The 27,194-nt window shown below is 42.4% G+C and overlaps 1 protein-coding gene across 1 annotated transcript; it reads right to left on the reverse strand.

Moving 5' to 3' along the window:
* LOC306961506 (cytochrome P450 3A30-like) lies at positions 1–26,848 on the reverse strand. The gene is made up of 14 exons (XM_079554273.1): positions 26,764–26,848; positions 26,469–26,562; positions 24,736–24,788; positions 22,969–23,068; positions 20,496–20,609; positions 14,199–14,287; positions 11,710–11,852; positions 11,511–11,641; positions 9,905–9,980; positions 9,674–9,834; positions 7,027–7,094; positions 2,936–3,094; positions 2,701–2,863; positions 1–104 (listed from the first exon to the last, which is right to left on the reverse strand). Exons 1-14 carry the CDS (start codon positions 26,832–26,834, stop codon positions 18–20), a joined length of 1,509 nt encoding a protein of 502 aa, XP_079410399.1. The 5' UTR covers positions 26,835–26,848; the 3' UTR covers positions 1–17.
* Positions 26,849–27,194: the final 346 nt, after the last annotated feature.

Here is a 27,194-nt window from a genome sequence, read left to right on the forward strand (position 1 = left end):
GTGGCCTGTGTGTTCAGTCATGTTTGAGCAGAACGCAGGCAAATCTTTAATTTGATCGGTCGCACAGGTGCCAATAATCCGTTCGGGTCAAACTCCAAAGGGATCTGCCGGACAAAGCAAACAAACAAACAAGGAAGTAGGTCAGTGAATTAATAAATATAAAAACTTCTTGGAAAAAAAAGTGTTAAAACAGAGATGAAAGCGAGACCAAAAAATTTATGAAAACACAACAAAGAGTGACAAAAACGAGACCAAAAAAAATGATGAAAACGCAACCAAAGGTGACAAAAATGCGTCAAAAATGGTTTGTTCGGTTCCCAGTTGTGCTGCGACCCACCTCCACCCCGCAGCTTACTACCACGGCTTCTCCGTGCTGCATCTTCACGGGTCTTCCATACCACCACCAGTGTCCAGGCTCCGGGGAAGACATCCCTAACTCCAAGCTGTTCATCCATACTGACTTTCATACATCGATGTTACCGCCGGGGTCTGATCGCCAAAACTAATATACATGTCAATAAATCTTCCTAATCGCTGCTTTTGTCTGTTTGAGTCTATCCGGGTTGGATTCTTTTTGTTTTCAAATGAGGCATTACACCGGTCTGTAGGTTGTACACTCCAGTCGAGAAGCTTTTAGATTTGGGTAAAGCTGAACTGGAGAAAATGCACTCAGTAAGATGGGGGTTAAGAGGTAAAGAAGAAACAACCCCAACATGTTATTTTCCTGACATAAAGCAAATTATAATGTTTTTATTCAGTTGGTGTAATGGTTTTGAACTCTTCATATTTGAACGTTTTCGAAAGGTCAATGGGAAATTTGAATGTGACTTTTTAGTTTGGAGAAATGGCGCTCAGCCCTATGCAAACTTTTAAAGATTTGACTTCAGATCATCTGAGCTAAATGCTAGATCCCGCGCTGCCTCCTGCTCCCCTTCACAGCCGCTTCGATAAAGACTTAAAACAAATTCTGTGACTCGTGTGTTGGGCTGGGTGCTGTTACATTTGTTTCTATACAGGTACTATAACGATATATTTGTCGATATCTATACTAAAATATTTGTCATCTCGAACCAGAAAACTGAACAATAATGTGTTGAACATGTGCAAATTTACAATATCAGGTTTATCTCCAGTGTCAAGAAATGTGGGAAAAATGGGGAATCATTGGGAGAAATTGTGGGGGGAAGGATTACATTTAGAAAAATATAAATACAAATAAAATGGATATTCATCAGCTTAAAAATTCCAATTAAAATTACTTTTTTGCTCAACATGTCTTCATTACTTTTTTGCTGCTTCACTGAAATATAATCATTACTTACAATAGATGTTACACAACTAAAGAAGTCATCTAAATTTGCTGGCGCTGCATTGTGCTTTCATTTTTGAACCCCATGAGGTCCATACTCCCGCCATCTACAACATGGCAGATTTTCAAACATAACTGGTGATAGAGATTTGTAAATGTACTTCAGAAGAAGAGGTTCCTCCTCCAATATAACTGTTGTGCACACATTTCGTGATTGCACATGTTCTGATCAAAATTTTTTAAAAAAAGAATAGATAATCATAAAACACTAAAACAATGACAACAATTGGGCCTAAGGTGCCAAATTGGCGTGGGCCCTGCAGTAGAGAAGAAGAAAAGTAACCAACCAGTCACAGTTGTTGTAAAATATATTCCAGATGTGCAGCTCGAAGATGGCTGCTCTGCCTTTGCCACAGGGTTTATGCTAGCAACAGTTAGCGGCTAAGACCTTACCCAGAGGGTAAGAGGGGCAGACGCTGACTGATCTTCATTAGAAAACACACTCTGGGATACGTTTTGTTTCTCCGCATTAAAAGTGCTGCAAGACTTCAGAGTTAAGCTAGTTTCTCTTATCTTTAGCGCGTAGGACGCCGAAATGAACATTTATTAACCCCTTAACTCCCACCTGAACCGAGCACATTTTCTCCAGTTTGGCTTTACCCCAGTCCAAAAGCTTCTGGAAAAAAGCTGTGAAAATAGCAACAAAACTGAGAAGAAAAAAATTATGGAAATGTGACAAAAAAGTGACGAAAAATTGATGAAAAAGTGGCAAAAATGTCACAAGAAATGGACAAAAAATGGACAAAAAAATTACAAAAATGTGATAAAAAAAATTACAAAAATGTGACAAAAAAAATGCAACAAATGTGACAAAAATGTGTTAAAAATTTGACCAAAAAATGACAAAAAATGTGACAAAAAATTGATAAAAAATGGACAAAAAAATTACAAAAATGACCAAAAAAAAAGGACAAAAATGTGATAAAAAATTAACGAAAAAATTACAAAAATGTGACAAAAAATGACCAAAAAAGTTACAAACATGAGTTGAATACCGAACAAAAAAATGATGGAAAAAAAAAATCTGATGATGTGAGGAAAAAGATCCTCTCGGCGGGAGTTAAGAGGTTAATGGCCTTACAGGTAGAAGCAAATAACTAATTATGGCAAACTAAATGAATGTGGTCAACAACAAAACAAGTACAGAAAAAGCTGCACTTCAAGTGTTAAATCACACAAAACTTTTACTTCCGTAACCAGGCAACCACCGGCCGTCATTCGCAAAAAACGTTTTGATGGAAACACATGTACATTTGCTTTAGTTATGCGCATTAGGTACAGTATGTCATTTTCTACAGATGCACATTTTCTTTGATAGGAAGCCGACTGACCTCTGTCTCCTCACACACGTGGAAGCTGTAGTGCTGCAGGACCTCCACTAGGGCCAGTTTGACCATGGCCTGGGCAAACCTCATGCCCACACAGTTCCTGGGCCCCACCCCGAACGGCATGTACGAGTACGGCTGGATCTGGGCCTGGTTCTCCTTACTGAACCTGAGAGTAAATCAAGCATAAATCACGTGAATCGTTTTGAATGAGATCCCAGCTGTGGTGTTCTGTAGCTACCGCTCTGGTCGGAACTCCTCTGGCTCGGGCCACAGCTCCGGGTCGCGGTGAAGAGCGAAAAAGGGCACGGACACAATCATGTTTTTGGGGATGGTGATTCCTTTGACAGTGACCGTTTCCTTAGCAACGCGGTCCGTACGGGCAATGGACGGGTATAACCTGCAAACAAACAACACAGGCTAGTTAGGACCATAACAATCATAGACCGGACTGGTTTGAATTGATTATTGAATTGTCATACAAATGAACGGTGAAGCCAGACCCGATATTAAACTATGGAGAGGTATAACATTTGTTTCATTGCATTTATATAATTCCTGTGTTTTCTCTATTATTAACTTATAGCAAGACTATGTTTAGTGGCAATTGGATGTGTATGTGACCCACAAAAATACACTGAAGGTGCTAACAAACACTGAAAGGTTTCTCCGACTAGCTTGCTTGCTAACATAACACATGGTCGGATCCGACACCAAGTAAGAGCAAAGTAATGTTGCTCTACAAATATTTAAGCTACTCTGCCCACCTCTGCATATGATGGATCGTCCTAAACCGCAGCAGTGTCACATTACTTTTGACTCAACATTTCTAACTACACTAATCTTAAAAACGGAAAAACTAGTTTTGAAACACGCAGTGTTTCAAAACATGTCAACAATGTTGTCCTTGAAAATTGACTTGAAACAAATATATTTAGGCATTTGCCTCTTCCCATAACGTTAGTGTATGTCCAGAGAGGAGAGAGGAGTTTAATCAGAATGGAGAGTGATTATCTCCGAATCTACAAAAAAAATCAGTGATTTTGATAAAACATTGCCTCTGTTTAGCTTTGATTTCTCAGGAACCGAGGCACGTAGAATTAAGCTTCAAGTCTCAGCTGTAACATAGAATATGCTGTGGCGCTACAAATATCATGAAAAATGGTCTGGATTGTTGGCACTCTACAGCTAAATTCCAAAAACAGCGCGGCCTCAATGTGTTAACAGTGATAAACTCATTTACTGTAGCCCAATCAAAGCTAGTTTTATTTAATTTTATTATGATTACCATTGTCATATTATATGACTATATGATTATCTACTCATTAAAAAACATCATGAAAAGTGCACACAACAGTTAGGCTATACTGGAGGAGGAGCCTATACATGCGTTTCCAATGACATCACAATAGTTCCGGCGGCCATTTTGAATACCGAAGTAGCATTATGCAGGCTAAACTAAATCATCGAAAAGGAAACAGACAACCTTTTTCTGTGATTTTTACAGTTTGACATGTCAACAGAGTCTCAGTCTGAGTCAGTGTTGAAGCTGTTCAAGACTTTAGCATGCTAGTGGTTAGCAACTGTCAACCATTGACAGTTTATTCAATCAACTGCCAATGGCTTCAACATGATAAACACATGTGTGGCTCATATCTATGAACACTGAGGAAATACTACAGTAACAGCTCAGCTCTGACCTCTGTCACAAGCTCTGGGGCCGTGTTTTTACTGTTGTCTTGAGCAATGATTATGAGTAAATAAAATGCCACTGTCAATCAGTTGTCTTTCATTTTCATACTGAGTAGAGTTATTGTTACATGTGATAGTGCTACATAATGCTACTTCGGTGTTCAAAATGGCCGCCATAACAACAAAGGTCACATGACTGAAAGGCATGTATACTTCAGAAGTAGATTTACACATTTTCACACATGTTACGTGGCTCCCTGGAGGCGTAGCAAGACAGGGAGGGATCTTTTGAAAGCTTGAGACGTCTAGTTTCCAACACAAAAGACTCAAGTCTCTATGCCTTTCTGTTCCGAGAAGTTTGTCCGAAAATCAGCGATGTTGCAGATGGCGGGTGGCATAGGTTTAAAAAATTAAAGGGCAATTCGCCTTCTTCTTCAGCCGATGGCACCCTAGGCGGCCGCCTGGGTGTACATAACAGTACAAACGTCAACTCTCAGCCAGATTTGAAATGAAAAGAGAAAAAGCAAGATTTAAAAACAGGAAGTGAGCTGGCTTGTCTGATATACAGAGGAAGCACATACCACGATCTCCTCTCAGCTTCCTTTTTGTTTTAGGGATAGCAAGCAGACCTTAGTGAGCGAGAGGGAGCATTGGGCATTTTTGGAATTGCCCATATATGGTCATGCTCGAAGCAGAGGCAGCCAAAAACAGGAAAAAGCTAAACTTTCTCCCATTACTTTAACACATGCTGAACTATTAATTAATTTTTTCTACTAAATAAAGACACAGAGACACAGAGATGTGCAATGTGGTTCAACAACCCATAGATTCGGTCATTTCAAAGCAGCCAGAGGGAGAATAACCCATAAATACTTAAAAAACTGACAATGCTAACCAGGAAGCTACGCTAGCCTCATGCTACGAATGCTATCGTTAGCGAAGTGATGCTAACAGGTGTGTTTTGTTGCTTCTACTGAACAGTTTGCTGTACATATGGACCGGATTTTGGCTTGACTTTATTGGTGTGTGATAAATATGTTCATAGTCCGCCTGAAAACGGCTAAAAAGATGAAAAATTGTGATTCCCATTAGAGGCTTCCTTCCCCCTCGGCTAGCCCACCCCCTCTTGTATGATGCGATGTCATTTATCTATAAATACTTTTCAAAAATATGGACAATGCTAACCAGGAATCTAACGTTAGCTGCATGCTACATATGCTAATATGTGGACCCGATTTTGATTTGCCAGAAAAAGGTAAAAATAGTGATAATAGTGATTCCCAAACCATCAGCTAGGCCACACCTCTTGAATGATGCATTGCTGTTTGTATCTATACACTTCCATGATTTAGGCCTATCCATACATGTATCAAGAGACTGTGATTGTGTATTAGACATCGTTACAGTTATTTGAATTCATAAATACTGTATATCTGCGCCAGACCATCATTTGGATCTTGCCAAAAATGTCCGCAGAAAATCCCATTGTCTGAAGCCTAAAGGTAAATATAACTTAACTGTGTTTAATATTGGGAGGGACATGCGCTTCTTCCTCAATACTCGTTGATGCCACCCAGGGGCGGATCTAGAAAAAAAATTACATGGTGGCAAGGAGGGTCTGGGATAACTTCTGGGGTGGCAACACATGCACCCCTCCTGGAACCGCCACCTTAACGTGGTGGAGGGGTTTGAGCACCCGAATTATCCGGGAGCTCTGTTGTCGGGGGCTTCGTGCCCCTGGTAGGGTCTCCCATGGCAAACAGGTCCTAGGTGACGGGTCAGACAAAGAGCGGTTCAGAAGCCCCTTATGAGAGACCAAATCACATTGGTGCAATGTGATTTGGGCAGCTCCAACAGCCCATGAAAGAAAAGTGGAAGATAATGGATGGATGGATGGATGGATGGATGGATGGATGGATGGATGGATGGATGGATGGATGGATGGATGGCAACACATGCAAGTTGTGCACAAAGCAATTTTTCCGTTTAGATGCAGGCTCAGACTCCCAAAATTATATACAAATAGTAGCATCGTCCATAATATAAGTAGGGGGTCTCAAACTCATGTCATAAAAAAAATCATCATCATCATCTTGGGAGCCACAGGAATTGGCAACTGGCTCCTCATTTAGCTTTAAGTTTAGCTATATAAGTTGTTATTCCTCTGTAAGCACCCAAAGATTCTAGAGCAGATGTGTAACATTACATGGCATCAATGGGGAGGCAGCTGGGGTGACAAGACTTTACCGCCACCCCTCTAGATCCGCCCCTGATGCCACCCTGTCAACAAGTGTTATAAAAACATATTTTTGCTTGTGAAAATGGAAACTTTTCTCGTAAAAACTTGTAAAAACAGGAATGACTTTACTCATAAAACATGACTGATTAACTCAAAAACAAAATCTTATTGTTGAAATCAATGTTAACTGATCTTTATTTTAAAAAGTAGCCTATTTAAACTGTTGTTTCTCAAATAGGGGTCCAACCAAACCGTTCACTGGGGCTCAACAGAAAAATATTGTGGATGGTTCAAAAGAAAACACAACATTTAAAAAAGGCTGACTTTAGGAATCCACTATTTTTTGCGCGTGCGACTCTCTGTCATTTAGGAAAAACTTTATGAAAAAGCGATTGCCTCACCTCATATTCTCATTGAACACACAGTCCAGGTACTCCATCTGCAACAAGGCTTCATAATGGACAGGTCCCTGCAGAGCAAACCACAACGCAGGAGTCAAAAAGACCAAATAAGTGAAAGTAAACACACAATAATGATCAGATGGGATATGCATAGTTAGTAGGGCTGGGACGATACGCTTTTGTCACAATCCGGTACATATGTGGGATACAGTAACTATTTGTCATAAGTAATATTGTCTTAAAATGTGTAAATAGAATAACAGTCAAGTGTCCAAAAGTTATGAACAGTTCTCGAAAAGATAAAGGAGTGAAATTTAAAAATGCCTCCAAACTTCTGATTTTATAAACAGGAAGTCCCACAATCCCTGCATTAAATGAACGCTTGAACCCTTGACTTGAAGGAGACCTGACTTCCCTCTCAGTCTGTGTGACAACCAACCCCTCAGTCCATGTGAGATCAACCCCTCAGTCTGTGTGACAACCAACCCCTCAGTCTGTGTGACAACCAACCCCTCAGTCTGTGTGAGATCAACTCCTCAGTCTGTGTGACAACCAACCCCTCAGTCCATGTGAGATCAACCCCTCAGTCTGTGTGACATCAACCCCTCAGTCCGTGTGACATCAACCCCTCAGTCTGTGTGACATCAACCCCTCAGTCCGTGTGACAACCAACCCCTCAGTCCATGTGACATCAACCCCTCAGTCCGTGTGACACCAACCCCTCAGTTCATGTGACACCAACCCCTCAGTCTGTGTGACATCAACCCCTCAGTCTGTGTGACACCAACCCCTCAGTCCGTGTGACATCAACCCCTCAGTCTGTGTGAGATCAACCCCTCAGTCCACGTGACAATCAACTCTTCAGTCCTTGTGACATCAACCCCTCAGTCTGTGTGACATCAACCCCTCAGTTCGTGTGACAACCAACCCCTCAATCCGTGTGACATCAACCCCTCAGTCCACGTGACAACCAACCCCTCAATCCGTGTGACATCAACCCCTCAGTCCACATGACAACCAACCCATCAGTCTGTGTGACATCAACCCCTCAGTCCGTGTGACACCAACCCCTCAGTCTGTGTGACACCAACCCCTCAGTTCGTGTGACACCAACCCCTCAGTCTGTGTGACACCAACCCCTCAGTTCATGTGACACCAACCCCTCAGTCTGTGTGACAACCAACCCCTCAGTCCGTGTGAGACCAACCCCTCAGTTTATGTGACACCAACCCCTCAGTTCATGTGACATCAACCCCTCAGTCTGTGTGACAACCAACCCCTCAGTCCGTGTGACATCAACCCCTCAGTCTGTGTGACATCAACCCCTCAGTCTGTGTGACATCAACCCCTCAGTTTATGTGACATCAACCCCTCAGTCCGTGTGAGACCAACCCCTCAGTTTATGTGACATCAACCCCTCAGTCTGTGTGACAACCAACCCCTCAGTTCATGTGACACCAACCCCTCAGTTCATGTGACATCAACCCCTCAGTCCGTGTGAGACCAACCCCTCAGTCTGTGTGACATCAACCCCTCAGTCCACGTGACAATCAACCCCTCAGTCCACGTGACAACCAACCCCTCAGTCTGTGTGACATCAACCCCTCTGTTAAAGGAATAGGCCACCGTTTTTATATACTAAGATATGTTCTTACCTCACTTTAGTCGAGTTAATATATCCCCGTCTGGTCATTGTCCGCGCGCTCTGTCACGCAAACGGAGCACATACGCAGCCTCTCCCATATGTGACATAGCTCCGAAAAAGCTCACGATAGAAGCTACCAAGCTCTTCCACGTGTTCCCTATTTAAATAAAGTTACGTGAAGTGTTTTCATGCGAAGTATATTTACACAGAAATGTAACGTGTCGATTTTATAAGCAAATAAAAAGGGGGACTATATTGTGAGGCGTAATGATACGAGGAGCACAGCGTCCGCGTAGTAACTCCTAAAGACTTCCCCCCGCTCACTTCCGTCAATAACCTTTAGGAGTTACTGCGCGGACGTTTTACTCCTCGTATCATTACGCCTCACAATATAGTCCCCCTTTTTATTTGCTTATAAAATCGACACGTTACATTTCTGTGTAAATATACTTCGCATGAAAACACTTCACGTAACTTTATTTAAATAGGGAACACGTGGAAGAGCTTGGTAGCTTCTATCGTGAGCTTTTTCGGAGCTATGTCACATATGGGAGAGGCTGCGTATGTGCTCCGTTTGCGTGACAGAGCGCGCGGACAATGACCAGACGGGGATATATTAACTCGACTAAAGTGAGGTAAGAACATATCTTAGTATATAAAAACGGTGGCCTATTCCTTTAATGGCTCTAACAAAAGGAAAGCTCTCGCTACAAAAAATAACCCAGACATCAAAGATTGGGAAAAGCATCAAAACAATCTCCTCATGTCTTCAGTCCAAATGAGAAAATGATTATTGGGAGAGAAGAAGAAAACCAATACACACATTACATATCAGTACCAAAACACACTGTGGCTATAAAAAAAAAAGCATTGTGACATTTAGCCCCATGTGACAACGGGTCTCCCTTACCTTATCTTGGTATTGCGGCAAAAGTAATGCGATATTTTGTCCCAGCCCTTATAATTAGGTCGAGTCTGCTCTTGAGACTTAGCCTTGTGTACTTTGTTAGGGAAGGTGGCGTCTATCTCCTCCTGCAGGCGCTGCATCACGTCCGGGTTTCGGGCCAGGCTGTAGGCCAAGAACGTCAGGGCCGAGGCGCTGGTGTCGTAGCCTCCCACCACAAACATGACCAGCTGACACAGGAGCTCATGGTCACTCAGCACTACAGAACGAGAACACGTAGTTACATATTCAAACAGCCAAGCGCTCTGGGCCGATAGTGGAGGATGTACCTTGATCATAGCTTTCTCCTTTCAGCTTGTTGGAGGACTGAACATCCATGAGGTACTGCAAGAAGTCTGCCTGCTTCTGAAAACCCACCGGTATATATAATACAAAAAAAAGACTGGTTAACGCGTATGGAAGACTATAGGCACCTTAATTCTAATTGTCTATTTATTTGTCAAATAGCTATATTTATTTTGGAGTTGCATTTGGCCAAGTGGAATGTTATATCTTATTTTGACATTTAATTTTCTATTCCAAATGTTCTAATGGCAATTCAATATGTAAAGTGTCGATGCAATGTCTTGATATATTTCAAAATACAAGATGTTGAAATGAATAGCATATTGCCATGGGATTTTGGCCTCTTTATTCATTGTTCTATTCATTCTTATAAATGGCATTTAGTTTAGAGTTGCATTTGGCCAAGTGGAATGTTATATCCTATTTTGACATGTACTTTTCTATTCCAAATCTGAGTATGTTAAGTTTCATTTAACCTCTTAACTCCCGCCTGAACCGAGAGGAACTTTTTCCTCACGTCATCAGATTTTTTTTCCATCATTTTTTTGTTGGGTATTCAACTCATTTTTGTAACTTTTTTGTCATTTTTTTGGGTCATTTTTCGTCCATTTTTTGTCTTTTTTTTTCGTCAATTTTTAAAAAAATTTTGTCAAATTTGTATCAATTTTTTTAACTTTTTTGTCAAATTTTTTTTTTCATTTTTTTTTTTTTTCATTTTTTGTCGCATTTTTGTAATTTTTTCATCATTTTTTAATCAACTTTTTGTCCTTTTTTTGTCACATTTTGTCACATTTTTGTCATTTTTTTGTCACATTTTTGTAATTTTTTTTCTTCTTTTTTTTGTCACATTTTTGTCATTTTTTGTCACATTTTTATCACATTTTTGTCACATTTTTGTCAATTTCTTGTGACATTTTTGTAATATTTTTGGTCATTTTTTGGTCACATTTTTGTCTTATTTTTTCTTCAAATTTTTGTCAATTTCTTGTGACATTTTTGTGACATTTTTGGCACTTTTTCATCAATTTTTCGTCACTTTTTTGTCACATTTCCATCATTGTTTTCGTCTCAGTTTTATTGCTATTTTCACAGCTTTTTTCCAGAAGCTTTGGACTGGGGTAAAGCCAAACTGGAGAAAATGTGCTCGGTTCAGGTGGGAGGTAAGGGGTTAATGAAACAGCACTTCCCTCTGGATTGTTTTGCATCTTGCATTGCCACGCGCTCTGATTGCAACTTTATTCAATATGCTATTTAGTCCTTGACCCCTGGGAAGGCGGGCCCTGGTCCGCCTTCCTGGTCCGCTGTGTTGTTGATTTTTGCTGGAAGTAAACGCTGTTTTGACGGATTTTAATAACAGATCACCCTTCATGAAAATTCCAACTTACTCTAAGGAGGTTTTATGTAAAATAACAGTAGTGTTTAGTGCTTTTTTTTTTTTTTTTGGATATAATGATAAATAAAAAACTGCCTTCATCCTGGCTCGGATCTAGTCTTATATTTAAAAAGATTATCACTCTTGCCATTGCTGGAGACATGGTTACTACAACTACTACCAACTAACTACTATCTTCTATGTTTTGTATTTCTCACCTTATCATCCGCACTCTTTATACGACCCTCTTTGATCTTCTCCCCGATCCTTTTGAAGAAAGCGTACGAATCCTTAGAGAAAAAGGCCACGCCCAGCCAGTCCAGCAGCGGAATGACAAACGGGAAAAAACCTGCCAACGCAAAAGGCAAAACATGAATAAATAGGTCCACGTGTTCGCACGGACAGAGGACAGCGAACCTATGAACATGAAGAGAGGTATGGAGATCTTGAAGAGGTTGTTGGCGTGGTACGTGAGCTCCGCAGAGGGGCTGTTGGTCACGTCCATGTCCACGCTCAGAATGCAGCTGCCCATGACGTCCATGCTGTAGGAGCCAAATATCCTGCACATAAGATATAAGACAGCAAGGCGGTCATTCTGATCAGCTCGCTGTTGTAAAGGGGAATTACATTGCCTCTCGAAAGTACTTATACACCTTGAACTTTTGCACATTTTGTCATGATTACAACCATAAACATGAAGATTTTATTTTGACTTTTTTTACTGAACGTTCACACACAAGTAAAATAATACATGATTCTGTTATTTAAAAAAAAAATAGCATAAGTATTCATACAGCATTTTTTCTGAGTGCATTAAATTGCCTTTATAACATAACATGACGGCAGAATGTTCACACCTTGGCCTAACCATTAAATAGAGGCCACCTGTGTGTAATCTACTCTCAGTATAATTTCAATTTGTCATTTTGTCATTTTTTGTCACATTTTTGTCACATTTGTTGTCATTTTTTTGTTTTTTTTTGCCAATTCTTAGTCATTTTTTGTCATTTTTTTGGTCATTTTTTGGTCATTTTTTCGTCCCTTTTTTGTCATTTTTTGTCATTTTTTGGTCACATTTTTGTCATTTTTTCGTCCCTTTATTGTCATTTTTTGTCATTTTTTTTGTCACATTTTTGTCATTTTTTCGTCACTTTTTTTGTCACATCTTCATCATTGTTTTTGTCTCAGTTCTGTCGCTATTTTCCCACCTTTTTTCCAGAAGCTTTTGGATTGGGGTAAAGCCAAACTGGAAAAAATGTGCTCGGTTCAGGTGGGAGTTAAGGGGTTAAAGCAGACTTTTCAAGGTGATTTTGCTTTTGTTGTCAATTTGACATGATACATCAATTCTAAAAGAAGAGGAAGAGGAAAATAATGTGCGTGCTGCTTGTCATGAACCACGCCTCAGTCAGCTTCTTTTTCCCTCTCCCTAGTGGCACAGCCTTTAGCGCAAAACCTGCGGCACATGCACGACCACGCCTGTACCAGGTTGTGCTTAGAGTTGTGCATGGCCAGGTGGAAGATCTGGCCTTTGGTCCCTCCAGCGTGTCCTGGGTCTTGCACGAGGCCTCCTCCCAATAGGACATGCCTGGAACACCTCCCGACGGAGGCGACCAGGAGGCATCCGGGACAGATTCCCCTAGCCACCTCAGCTGCTCCTTTCCACGTGAAGGAGCAGCGACTCTACTCAGAGCTCCTCCCGGGTAACTGAGCTCCGATTTCAGGCCCAGCCACCCTGCGAAAGAAACTCATTTTAGCCGCTTGTATCCACGATCTTGTCCTTTCGGTCATTACCCAGATCTCATGACCATAGGTGAGGGTAGGAATGTAGATCAGTAAATCAAACACGCAAACTCGCGAAAAACAAATCGCACGCTACCAACGGCTTTAGTGATGGTTCACCTGTTGTACAAAAACAGAGGACATACAACATAATCCAGGAAATACAAACAGTAGAAGAAGAAATAATCAAAGTGAACAGGACCCGACACAAAACTGTGCAATGGAAGTGAAATATTACTTGAGGTAGGTTTTCTTTAAGTTGAGAGAGTTCATATTTTCCTCACACAGTCCTACTATACAGGTCTAGTATAGTGTCTGAATTCTAGACAAGTTGACTGACACAATCAGGGGCGGACTGGGACTGAAAAACAGCCCTGGACTCTGACCAGCCTGGCCCAAATTAGCGTAATTGTGCACTTCCACAAATACATATTTTAACCTCTCACCACCCGCATTTTCCCCAGGTCAACTTTAAAAAAAAAAAAATGTTTTATTGGTATCATCAGCAAAAAGAACTGGAAAGGTGGTCATAGAAACAGAAGCAAAATCATTAATATAAATAATAAATAATAATGGTCCCAAAATTGAACCTTGTGGTACACCATGCACCACGGAATTCCTTTTAGATTCATATTTTTTTTATACTGGGCTTTACCCAAATCTAAAAGCTTCTCGACTGGAGAGCAAAGGAAAGCTAAGACCTACAAAAGTCATTTTTGTCATATTTTTGTTGTTTTTTTTCATTATTTTTTCATCATTTGTTTGTGTTTTTCTCACGTTTTTGTAGGTTTTTTTTGTCCGTGTTTTTCTCATGTTTTTGTTGCCTTTTCATCACATTTTTTGTCACTTTTTGTTGCTTTTCCAGCACATTTTTGTTTTGTTTCCGTGTTTTTCTCGCTATTTTTATGCTTTTCTTTTTAGCTTTTAGATTTGGGTAAAGCTCAGTTGAGGCGGGACTGGTGGCCCTCGAGCCAGTGGCCCTTCTGTGCTCTTCCAGAATGGACATATGGCCAGTCCGCCCCTGGACACAATGTGGAAAAGATGAGATCATCATACTTTTGTTAAATGTAGTAGCAGTAGTTCAGCAGTAGATACATTCTAAAGTTAAATTGTCTCAATCCACTTACTCTTTGACAGAGATGACCTCACTGCTCTGGGCTTTGCTCTTGAGGCTCCTCACCATCTTGGACGAATGGTACTTCATGAGTTGGAACATCTACAACAGACAGAAACAAGCTGCAAATGTTTTTCACATCGTGCATATGGGGCTTAAAAACGTTCTTTTCGGGGACTGTCAGTTTCGATTTACGGCACAGTTTACGGCTTCAGCACGGCCATGTTGTGTTGAAATAGTTTCGTAAAATATAACCAAAAAAATCATTACTGCAATTAGAGGTGTGACAATATATCGATTTAGCCTTATATCCCAATTTTTTGTGAAACGAGTCCATACCGATACTTTTTATTCTGATATTGATACTTTTGATGACGGCTTCATGAATATTAATGAGGCTGCAGTTAGAGGCCAATAACAGTGGAGGGCAGCTCTACAATTTTAAGGACTTGGACCGAACACTCTCATACAAATATATTACTTTTGATGATTATTTTTTGTAATTATAAATAAGTTTAATTTGTGGTTTATTTATTCCTTTTGAAACAGAACTGTGTTTTTTTGTACATTTAGATTTTCATGAAGTGACAGATCAATCTATCCATCCATCCCATCCATTTTCTCCGCTTTATCCGGGGCCGGGTCGTCTGGGGGGGCCCCGAGGCGACACCAGGCCAGCTCAATGAGTAACAGATCAACAGACCCAGTTTCAGTGTGTATATCAGGGGTAATTTATTCACTTATTTTGGGGGGAAAAGGGACACGAAAACAAATGTAAATCATAAATAATACTAAGTTTGTTGAAAAAGGTAAAATTGCATATGTTTCTTTAAAAATCGCGTAAGATGTGTCGTATTTTGTGCAAGTTATGCGCAGTATCAGCATATTGTAAGGTTATCATCATTGTGAGCCATATATCGCATATCGAATCGTGAGGTACCCAGAGTTTCCCACCCCTTATTGCAATATTCAGCACATTTAACTGGATACCGTTATTTTTTTTCCCGATACTGGTACTTTAAAAGAATTTCCTCCCCCTACATCAGGGGTAGACAACGTCAGGCCCGGGGGCCAAATCCGGCCCTCCAGCTTAGAACCTTTGGCCCTCAAGATGATTTTGAGAAATTTTATTATACAAATCAGAAGTACTTTTTTTTTTAGAGTTAAATCTTTACCTCTTACCACCGGCCTAAACCAAATGCATTCTGTCCTCTTTGGCTATTATATAGGCCTGTGTAACACCTCATTTGAAAGCTAAGACCCACAAAACTGATCTTTTTTCTCGCGTTGGTGCTGTGTTGTGTCACCTTTAGTATGTTTTTTTTTTCTTTCTTTTTTTTTTTGCATTTTTGTGACATTTTTGTTGAGTTTTTGTCACTTTTTGGTTGAGTTTTTTGTCACTTTTTGTAGAATTTTTGTCACGTTTTTGTAGAATTTTTGTCACGTTTGTTGCGTTTACATCCTTGTTGTCTTTTCATTTTTTTGTGGCTATTTTGGTGCTTTTTGCTTTTGATTAGGGTAAAGCCAAACTGGAGAAAATGGGATCCGTTCAGGTGGGAGTTAAGAGGTTAAATGAGGCGTTACACCTATAGGCTGTAAGCTCCAGTTGAGAAGCTTTTAGATTTAGGTAAAGCTGAACTAGAGAAGATGTGCTTGATTAAGGCAGGGGGTTAAGTACTGTAAAAATGTGAGAAACTCTGTCAATTACTTAAAACTTTCCAAACAGGACACCAAATTAGGTCATAAATTATGCACAGCACTGGCAATTGTAGCAAATGGTGCTTTACTTTTGGCTAAAATTGTCAGGTTCGACCCTTGGTCCATTTACAATAAAGAAAATCTGCCTCCACCAAGCAAACTTGCCTATCCCTGCCCTACATGTTCCAGTCATGTCCTAATGTGGAGAATGAGCTCATCCTGCACTGTCACTCAAAAAGGTGTTGATTCGGGTCCGTCATGCACGAGCTATAATATAAAACCTGCAGTAACGTTTAAGACCTGAGGTGGCAGTAGTGAGTATAAAATGACCAACTTACATCTTGTCGGTTTACGACACCGATACCTGTGAAGGATACTTTTTGATACCTATACTCAGATGTTTGCCGTCTAGAACCAGAAAACAGAACAATAATGTGAATTTATTCCATAAAAGGTTATTTCTTTTACATTTGCATAATTTATTTGAGCTGAAACAACCAAATAATAACCTTTAACCCCTTAACTCCCACCTGAACCGAGCACATTTTCTCCAGTTTGGCTTTACCCCAATCCAAAAGCTTCTGGAAAAAAGGTGAGAAAATAGCGACAGAACTGAGACGAAAACAATGATGAAGATGTGACAAAAAAATGAGAAAACTTAGACAAAAAACTGGCAAAAAACTGGCAAAAAACGGACAAAAAAATTACAAAAAATTGACAAAAAAATGATGAAAAAGTGACAAAAAAATGACCAAAATGTGACAAAGATGTGACAAAAAATTGACAATTTTTTTTTTTAAAGGATTTAAAAAAATGACGAAAAATTGACAAAAAAATGATGAAAAAATGATGAAAAAGTGGCAAAAATGTCACAAAAAATTGACAAAAAAAGGACAACAAAAATTATGAAAAATTATGAAAAATTATGAAAAAATGATGAACATGTGACAAAAAGTGACAAAAGATTTACTATTTGACAAAAAATTACAAAAAAGTTACAAAAATGAGTTGAAACCCCCCCCCAAAAAAAATGATGGGTAAAAAAATCTGATGACGTGAGGAAAAAGATCCATTTAGATGAGTTTTGTAGATCTTAGCTTTCAAATGAGGCGTTATACACTGACCTACAGGATTTGGGTAAAGCTGAACTGGAGAAAATGCTCTCGGTTCAGGCGGGAGGTATGAGGTTAATGCTGTAACTGGACCAGCAGGCATCAAAACCTGGTCCTGCTTTCTGTTTTGTTTTTTTGTTTTTTATACCATATATAATAGCACCTAAACCTTTATTTCTGATACCATGTCATTAACTCGTTGGCTGCCAGGTAATTTCAGAACAGCCAACCCCATACTGCCAGGCATTTTAGATGATTTTCACAGAATTTTCAAGACACAGAATATGTAAAATCTGAATCTCCATCCATCCATCCATTTTCTTCCGCTTTATCCGGGGCCGGGTCGCGGGGGCAGCAGTCTCAGCAGAGATGCCCAAACTTCCCGATCCACACACACCTCCTCCAGCTGTTCTGGGGGGACCCCGAGGCGACACCAGGCCAGCTCGGAGACATAGTCCCACCACCGTGTCCTGGGTCTTCCACGAGGCCTTGTCCCACTAGGACATGCCTGGAACACCTCCCGCGGGAGGCGACCAGGAGGCATCCGAAACAGATGCCCGAGCCACCTCAGCTGGCTCCTTTCGACGTGAAGGAGCAGCGACTCTACTCCGAGCTCCTCCCGGGTAACTGAGCTCCTCACCCGATCTCGGAGGGTGCGCCCAGCCACCCTGCGAAGGAAACTCATTTCGGCCGCTTGTATTCGCGATCTTGTCCTTTCGGTCATTACCCAAATCTCATGACCATAGGTGAGGGTGGGAACGTAGATCGATCGGTAAATCGAGAGCTTTGCCCTCCGACTCAGCTCCCTCTTCACCACGACAGACCGATACAGCGACCGCATCACTGCTGACGCCGCACCGATCCGTCTGTCGATCTCACGCTCCATCCGTCCCTCACTCGTGAACAAGACCCCGAGATACTTGAACTCCTCCACTTGAGGCAAGGACTCCCCACCGACCTGGAGAGGGGAAACCACCTTTTTCCGGTGGAGAACCATGGCTTCGGATTTGGAGGTGCTGATCCTCATCCCGGCCGCTACACACTCGGCTGCAAACCGCCCCAGTGCAGCTGAAGGTCCTGGTTTGTTGAAGCCATCAGAACAACATCATCTGCAAACAGCAGAGATGAGACTCTGAGGCTCCCAAACCGGACACCCTCCGGCCCCTGGCTGCGCCGAGAAATTCTGTCCATAAAAGTAATGAACAGAACCGGTGACAAAGGGCAGCCCTGGCGGAGACCAACACGCACCGGGAACAGGTCTGACTTACTGCCGGCAATGCGAACCAAGCTCCTGCTGCGGTCATACAGGGAACGGACAGCCCTTAGCAGAGGGCCCCGGACCCCATACTCCCGGAGCACCCCCCACAGGGCACCACGAGGGACGCGGTCGAACGCTTTCTCCAAGTCCACAAAACACATGTGGACTGGTTGGGCGAACTCCCACGAACCCTCGAGCACCCGACGGAGGGTATAGAGCTGGTCCAGTGTGCCACGACCAGGACGAAAACCGCATTGTTCCTCCTGAATCCGAGGTTCAACTATCGGCCGGATCCTCCTCTCCAGCACCCTGGAGTAGACCTTACCGGGGAGGCTAAGGAGGGTGATCCCTCTGTAATTGGAACACACCCTCCGATCCCCCTTCTTAAAGAGAGGGACCACCACCCCGGTCTGCCAATCCAGGGGCACTGTCCCCGACCGCCACGCGATGTTGCAGAGACGTGTCAGCCAAGACAGTCCTACAACATCCAGAGACTTAAGGTACTCAGGACGAATCTCATCTACCCCCGGAGCCCTGCCACCGAGGAGTTTTCTCACCACCTCGGTGACTTCAGCCCCGGTGATGGACGAGCCCACCTCCGAGTCCTCAGCCTCTGCTTCCTCATCGGAAGACGTGACGGCGGGATTAAGGAGGTCCTCGAAGTACTCCTTCCACCGTCCGACGACATCCCCAGTTGAGGTCAGCAGCCCCCCACCCACACTGTAAACAGTGTTGGTGAAGCACTGCTTCCCCCTCTTGAGGCGCCGGATGGTTTGCCAGAATTTCTTCGAGGCCGACCGATAGTCTTCCTCCATGGCCTCCCCGAACTCCTCCCAGACACGAGTTTTTGCCTCTGCGACCGCACGAGCTGCAGCACGCTTGGCCTGCCGGTACCTCTCAGCTGCCTCAGGAGTCCCACAAGCCAACAAGGCCAGGTAGGACTCCTTCTTCAGCTTGACGGCATCCCTTACTTCCGGGCGCCACCACCGGGTTCGGGGATTGCCGCCGCGACAGGCACCAGAGACCTTACGGCCACAACTACGAGCAGCCGCATCGACAATGGAGGAGGAGAACAGAGTCCACTCGGACTCCATGTCCCCCGCCTCCCCCGGAATCTGGGTGAAGCTCTTCCGGAGGTGGGAGTTGAAGACCCCACTGACAGAGGGATCCGCCAGTCGTTCCCAGCAGACCCTCACAACACGCTTGGGCCTGCCAGGTCTGACCGGCTTCCTCCCCTGCCAGCGGATCCAGCTCACCACCAGGTGGTGATCGGTTGACAGCTCCGCCCCTCTCTTCACCCGAGTGTCTGAGACACACGGCCGGAGGTCAGACGACACAACTACAAAGTCGATCATCGACCTCCTGCCTAGGGTGTCCTGGTGCCACGTGCACTTATGGACACCCTTGCGCTCGAACATGGTGTTCGTTATGGACAAACCGTGACTAGCACAGAAGTCCAATAACAGAACACCACTCGGGTTCAGATCGGGGAGGCCGTTCCTCCCAATCACTCCCTCCCAGGTCTCACTGTCGCTACCCACGTGGGCGTTGAAGTCCCCCAGCAGAACAATGGAGTCCCCAGTCGGAGCACTATCTAGTACCCCTCCCAGGGACTCCAAGAAGGCCGGGTACTCTGCACCGATGTTGGGCCCGTAGGCCGAAACAACGGTGAGAGACCTGTCCCCAACCTGAAGGCGTAGGGACGCGACCCTCTCGTCTACCGGGGTGAACTCCAACACGTGGCGGCTGAGTTGGGGGGATATGAGCAAACCCACCCCAGCCCGCCGCCTCTCCCCGTGGGCAACTCCAGAAAAATGGAGAGTCCAGCCTGTCTCCAGGAGTTGGGATCCGGAACCCAAGCTGTGCGTGGAGGTGAGCCCGACTATATCTAGTCGGTATCTAGATATAGATACTGAAATCTGAATCTTTCATTAGTAAAAAAAAAAAGAAAAAAGAAAAGTTTCTAGCTTCTTTCATTCTTCCGTAATCACCAGTTGAAAATAGGTTAGTTTCACTGAAAGCGCCAGTTTCTGACCAAAAAGCTGAGAAAACAACCTTTTTTTTTTTTTAATAAACGCATCCAGCAGAACAGTGACTTTGTGACAGTGACTTTGATGCTAATATTTTTTGCTTTAGTGACACCTCAAACATCTGAACAGTGGTTTCCTTCTATAAAACCACAAAAAACCTGTGTGATATGATGAAAGGCGCCGTCGGCAGCGCCATAGTGTTGGCTCCTGACCTCTTTGACATGTCCCGTGGTGTAGGCCGGGGTGATGATGTTCCTCAGCCGTCTCCACTTGTCGTCTTCACTCAAAGTCATGGCATCCCGGAGGTCCCCGTTCAGGCCCAGGTTCTGCCCACACATATCACACAAATGACACCTTTGATTTATAATGCACTTTACATACAGATATCTCAAAGGGCTACAAAGACAGAGATTAAAAAGCAACAGGCATTTACATTATAGATTAATACATTAAAATGGGAATAAGTATGTTTTAACCTCTTTCCACCCGCCTGAACCAAATGCATTCTGTCCTCTTTGGCTATTATATAGGCCTGTGTAACACCTCCTTTGAAAGCTAAGACCCACAAAACTGATCTTTTTCCTCGCGTTGTTGCTGTGTTGTGTCACCTTTTTTATGTTGTTTTTTTTTTTGTCACATTTTTGTTGAATTTTTGTCACATTTTTGTTGAATTTCTGTCACATTGTTGTTTAATTTTTGTCAAATTTTTGTTTAATTTTTGTCATTTTTTTGTTAAATTTTTGTCACATTTTTGTTGAATTTTTGTCATTTTTTGGTTGAAATTTTGTCACATTTTTGTTGAATTTATGTCATTTTTTGGTTGAATTTTTGTCACATTTTTGTTGAATTTTTGTCACATTTTTGTTGAATTTGTGTCGCTTTTTGGTTGAATTTTTGTCACATTTTTGTTTAATTTTTGTCATTTTTTGTTTAATTTTTGTCACGTTTTTGTTTAATTTTTGTCACATTTTTGTTGAATTGTTGTCACATTTTTGTTGAATTGTTGTCACATTTTTGCTTAATTTTTGTCACATTTTTGTTGAATTTAGTTTGTGTCTCTTTTCTGTTGCGTTTACATCCTCGTTTTCTTCTCATTTTTTGTGGCTGTTTTGGTGCTTTTTCCCCAAGAAGCTTTTTGATTAGAGTAAAGCCAAACTGGAGAAAATGGGATCCGTTCAGGTGGGAGTTAAGAGGTTAAACCCCTTCCTAAAAGACTCCAGGGTTTGTGGGGCCCTCAGATGTGGTGGGAGGGTGTTCCACAATGTCGACTCGGGGCGGGTGCTTAAAAGGCTCTCTCTCCCATTGTCCGACGGTTTGTTTTCGGGACAGAGAGACGGTTTGTGTTTGTGGATCGGAGTTGTCTGGTTGTGGTGCGTTGGATCAGAAGTTCCGAGAGATAGTCCGGGGCGTGGCCATGAATGCACTGATAGGTGAGCCAACAGATTTTGTATTGAATGTGAATGTTGTGTGATTGGAAGCCAGCGGAGATCAGGGAGGACAGGTGGAATATGCTCATGTTTAGGCGTCCTCGTCAGGATCTTGGCAGCGGTCTTCTGTACATGTTGGAGCTTTTCGATGCTCTTTGCTGGGATCCCGACGAGGAGGGCCTCACAGTAATCCAGCCCGGAGGAGACGAAGGCATGAATCAACTTCTCAGCATCTGCAGGGGAGACACTGGGGCGGAGTTTGGAAATGTTTCTTAAAGCAGTACTAAGTAACTTATGCTCCTGATGCTTATGCTTTTTTCACTCAAACTTGGCTGTAAATACTGTTTAAGTGGCGCTAGCCCGCAGTTAGCTTTGCCCGTTAGCCTGTTAGCTTCTTCTTCAGGATTCGATTAGTGTGTATTGGTGGCTCTGACCCGGAGGCAGTGAAGTTGCAATCATGGTTTTCTGGCCAGAGACACCGGGGGGAGATGAAAGACCCCCCAATCATCCCATTAACACTTGTATTAATTAAATATTTTAGTATAGTTATCGAAAAAAGTATTGTTCAAGATCGAAAGCCCTATAGCTCCTACCCACCAACCCACCGCCACCCACAGTAGCAGAAAATATTCCAGTCTGACACGGTCTGTAGGAGGTAAAGCTCGCCCCTGAAGATTCCACACAGGCCCATACATTTTGAAAGATTTCCTATTTATTTCTGATTTATTTCGGACTTGTTCTTGTTCATGTGTGTGTTGGTGAGGCAATTCCGCTCCCCTCGAGAGACATGGCTCACTTGTGGATTGTGGAAACTCCAAACCGGTCCAACCAGTTTACCGGCACTATGGGAATGGGACTATTGGTGCCATATATCTTTGAGGGAATCTGACACGTCCGCACACTCATTGTTACCAATGTTCTGAACATCACTGAACTGAATATTTCAAAAGCAGACAATTTTATAATGTGACTTCAAATCTGAACAGGTGGCATTGTGATCCACTCTGCAGCAGTTGATGGGAAAGGACAAGCAAAACAATGAATTCAATCTGTGTGAGTGTCACTATGACTATCATTTCTATCGTAAGTTGAAATGCTTTACAAATTGAATAGATTGTGTAAAATCGAGCGGCCTTGTGAAAATATCGGATTTCCCTTAAACAATTCCCGACCTGAAATACGAAAAAGCCGCCTTTGTTCGCTTGAATCCCACTGAGCTGCTCAGAGTGTTTTGCTGATGATCTTGGGACGCACTCACCCGACGGTTGGGGAAGATGGTGAAGCAATCCTTCACTAAAATGGTTTTCAGCATGTCTGGGTCCATGACGGACAGCACCGGCTGACGCATCTCATAGAAGCTGCACGGAGACAGGAAAACACAGCTGGAGGTGGTTCATCACAACACCATGTAGAGGTACACTGCCGCTCAAAAGTTTGGGGCCACTTAAAATGTCTTTATTTTTGAAAGACAAGCACTGCTTTTTTTCAATAAATAACATTAAATTAATCAGAAATAAAGTCTAGACCAGGGGTGCCCAAAGTGGGCCGCCTGAACAATTCAGTTGGCCCGTCAGAGAGTGACTTACTTTTGCACCACATAATATGGTTAACACTAACTCTCTTCCCATTCATTCTCAGTGGTAAATATGGATGCAGCACACGTTTTGACCACTAGCGTCAAATTGGGGGCGCTGTTTCACTCCTTTCGAAAAGTTAAATGAATAGGCCACCGTTTTTACATACTGAGATATGCTCTTACCTCACTTTAGACGTGTTAATATATCCCCGTCTGGTCTTTGTCCGTGCGCTCTGCCAGGCAAACGGAGCACATACGCAGCCTCTCCCACATGTCACATAGCTCCAAAAAAGCTCACGATAGAAGCTGCGCGGACGTTTTACTCCTCGTATCATTACGCCTCACAATATAGTCCCCCTTTTTATCTGCTTATAAAATCGACACGTTACATTTCTGTGTAAATATACTTCGCATGAAAACACTTCACGTAACTTTATTTAAATAGGGAACACGTGGAAGAGCTTGGTAGCTTCTATCGTGAGCTTTTTTGGAGCTATGTGACATGTGGGAGAGGCTGCGTATGTGCTCCGTTTGCCTGGCAGAGCGCACGGACAAAGACCAGACGGGGATATATTAACACGTCTAAAGTGAGGTAAGAGCATATCTCAGTAAGTAAAAACGGTGGCCTATTCCTTTAAGGAAACACTGTTGAGACGTCAAGGCTTTTATCAGAGCGTTGTAGCATCAACTTTCCCAGTTTTCCAACTTTTATTTCAAAGGTTGGTGACATCAACAAAGGTGGGTGCTAAAAATTGACTTATAAAATAATTTATGCTGAACTGACACTTTCAAAATGATCTAATATGGCATTTTCTTTGAGTTACTAAATTAATGATGCAATGTCACTGTAGGTGCTGCAGATACAGGCGCTGTTGTTTACATTTTGCACTACATTTCTACAGTTGTTGATTTTGTTCGACGAAAACTAGGCTTTTGCCATAGTTAACATTTGTATTAATGTAACATGTTATTTGCATAGATAGAATCAAATGCAGATGTATACCGTAAGTGATATAATATTATAATATAATAATAATATTATTATTAGCAGTTATATGTGTTTTACGCTCGACATCGCCATGTTTGGCCCGCGACCCAAAGGAACTTTTTCATTTTGGCCCTCGGAGACAAAAAGTTTGGGCACCCCTGGTCTAGACATTGTTGATGTTGTGAATGCCTGTAGTAGCTGGTAACGGGTGATTTTTAATGGAATACGAACATAGGTGTGCTGAGGTTCTAATGGTACATTGTGTTAGCTAATCATGTTAGAGGGTCATTGATGATAAGAAGACCCTCGTGAATTTACTGCATTACTGCTGTAAACTGTTGTGCTGTTTAGAGAAGCTCTAGAACTGGCCTGGGTGACGCCAAACTTTGGAGCGGTAGTGGCACGTCCCACTTTTTCTGTTGAGAATATGACTCAGTCTTATTAAGAGTGTACGAGCTCACCCCCAGACTCGACCGTACTGAGCGGCACACTCCAGGTCGGCGAGGAAGTACACCTGGAGGAGCAACACACACATTCGGATTAGTAATACAAACAAGTGCTATTAGAGATTTCTATTTAAAAAAAAAAGGACCGAGTCTACAGTTAAGATCCCGCCCTTTTTAGGAACTTGCTCCGTCAGAGCTGGGAGGGGGAGTCAGTAAATCCGCCATGATTTCCCCCTCGAACGTGGTCATTGTGGGAAACGGGAGGAGTGAGCAGGAGCTGTTTATTTATATATACAGTCTATGGTGCACAGCTGTTGCTCTATGTGCCTGCACCAATACAGAGAGGGCATCAGTTAAAAAAAGAGACGTAGGCTCCTTTAGCATTATAGGCTTTTATAAGCTCTCACGGGTCAAACTAGAAACATTATTTATCCCACCGTGAGTTAAACACTGTCTGTGTCCAGTGTCCTGAGAGAAAGAGATACAGCCGGTCCTGCTGTGGTGAGGGTCGATGTCTATGGTCTGCACTGGGCCGAAACATGAAAACAAACAAAAGCACAGCCCTTCTCCTTAGCCCTCTCCTGGCCCCGGAAAGAGTCTGGGTGGAAGAAAAGTTTGTTCTACATAACATCATCATTGGCCAATGGTGTTTTCCTGCCCACTTAAAGGAACAGACCACCGTTTTTAAATACCTGTCTGGTCTTTATGCGTGCGCTCAGTCACATAAACACAGCACAGACGGCATTAGCATATAGCCTGTCCTCTTGCCCTTTTTATCCGCTTAGAAAATCCACATGGATAATTGTATGTGACTATACTTGGATCGTGTACAGGCTCATGCAACCATATTTAAATTGGGAAAACGTGGAAAAGCTTGGTAGCTTCTTCACCTCCGTTTGGATCCATAGATGAGGAGAGGCTAAATGCTAACGCCGTCTGTGCTGTGTTTATGTGACTGAGCGCACACGTAAAGACCAGACAGTTACGCATCAACTCGTCAAAGATAAAAATAATAAGATAAAAAAAATAAGAACATATCTCAGTATTTAAAAACGGTGGCCTGTTCCTTTAATGCTCCAGGTCTGGAGCTGTCAGAGCTCCTCCTCTGCAGAAAAGGTTATGCTAATGTCTGCTGACCCAATATGTTTTATATTGTAAATTCTTCAGCCTTTATTCTTGGCATTATTTCAACGAGCTTGAAATGATTCAGCGCTCTGTGAAGTTAAAACCAGTTCTGTGGCGACATTGTGACTCTCAAGCAGAAATCAGAGCGAAAGGCGGCGATTTTGAAGAAATTTGTTTAAAGCATAATTCCATGTGTGTTCACTGAGAATCTACAATGTAAACAGAGTCTTGAAATAACAGAAAAACCAAAACATAAACATACATTTCAGGGGACACAAACTGATGACAGCCATTTAAAAATTGCTAGGTTGATTATGACAGATTAGATTAAAAAAATATATATAAATTGAGCGGGGATTGTGGGTATCAGATTTGTTTTTATTATATTGTGGGTAAAAGCTCAATAAATCAGGTCAGAGTAAGAACTTTAATATTTTCTTTCTATATATTCCTTCTTTTCAAAATTCTGCATTTGTACGTTCTCCTTTAGTTGCTTTCCCCAGAGTGTGATAAAAAAAACTGCCTTTATTGGAATTCCCCCCCCAAAAAAATCAAGAGTGGAGAGTGCGTCAAATAATAAACATCTTTTTGTGAAGCTGTTTCATTATTTCACTCCAGGCTACCTTGTTGGTTTTTGTGAGTGTCCCAAAATATAAAATTGGTTTCGGACCAGGGATCCCCATCTTCTCAAACACTCCGTACGTCCAGGAGCCATATCTGCGCAACAACAAAAACAATAATAATAATAATAATAATGATACATTTTATTTATATTGCACTTTACATTTCAACGAAACCTCAAAGTGCTACAACAGAAGAATACAATCAGATAAAAACAAAAAGAAACAGAAATTATCCACCGATACCATGCACGTCACGTCTCCCAAATCAGGTCAGGGGATCGTATTTCAACCTTACGTGACAAAAAGGCAGATCAGCGCAACCAGGAGAATCCACGTTTCGAGGGAGAACAGCAGCAGGGAGGTCATGGCGAGGTCTGAGGACGAGCTGCCGTGCTGGAGTGAGAGAGAGAGGAGTCCGACCTCCCCCTTCCGCCTCTTGCATAATTTCCTGCAACAACAGCAACAGAAGAGGCGCTCCATGCCCTAACATGCACTTTGGACACACACTTTAGCTTTTCTTGTGTGTGCGTTTGTGTGTAAGAGGGTTAGGCTACTGAGAAATAGTTTGTTTGTTATGTTAGATGTGCTTTTCTGGGTTAGGATCTTAAAATAACTTTATTGGCTGCATTAACCTGTGGCTTACACATTATTCACATGCAACAATACATTGCACACAGCCTGTATTATTGAGGAAGTGCTTTATTTATATAGTTCAGTAAGAGTGTT

Source organism: Gobius niger, assembly GCF_951799975.1.
Source record: "Gobius niger genome assembly, chromosome: 3".
NCBI classification, from domain to species: Eukaryota; Metazoa; Chordata; class Actinopteri; order Gobiiformes; family Gobiidae; genus Gobius; species Gobius niger.

What these genes read in the sequence shown, in the direction of transcription:
- LOC306961506 (XM_079554273.1), bottom strand. Translation starts at nt 26,834, where the DNA reads ATGACCTCCCTGCTGCTGTTCTCCCTCGAAACGTGGATTCTCCTGGTT. An exon ending in CCACGGGACATGTCAAAGAG is followed by an intron (nt 14,288 to 20,495) that starts GTCAGGAGCCAA and finishes TGTCTGTTGTAG; the next exon opens with ATGTTCCAACTCATGAAGTA. An exon ending in TAAAGAGTGCGGATGATAAG is followed by an intron (nt 9,981 to 11,510) that starts GTGAGAAATACA and finishes GTGGGTTTTCAG; the next exon opens with AAGCAGGCAGACTTCTTGCA.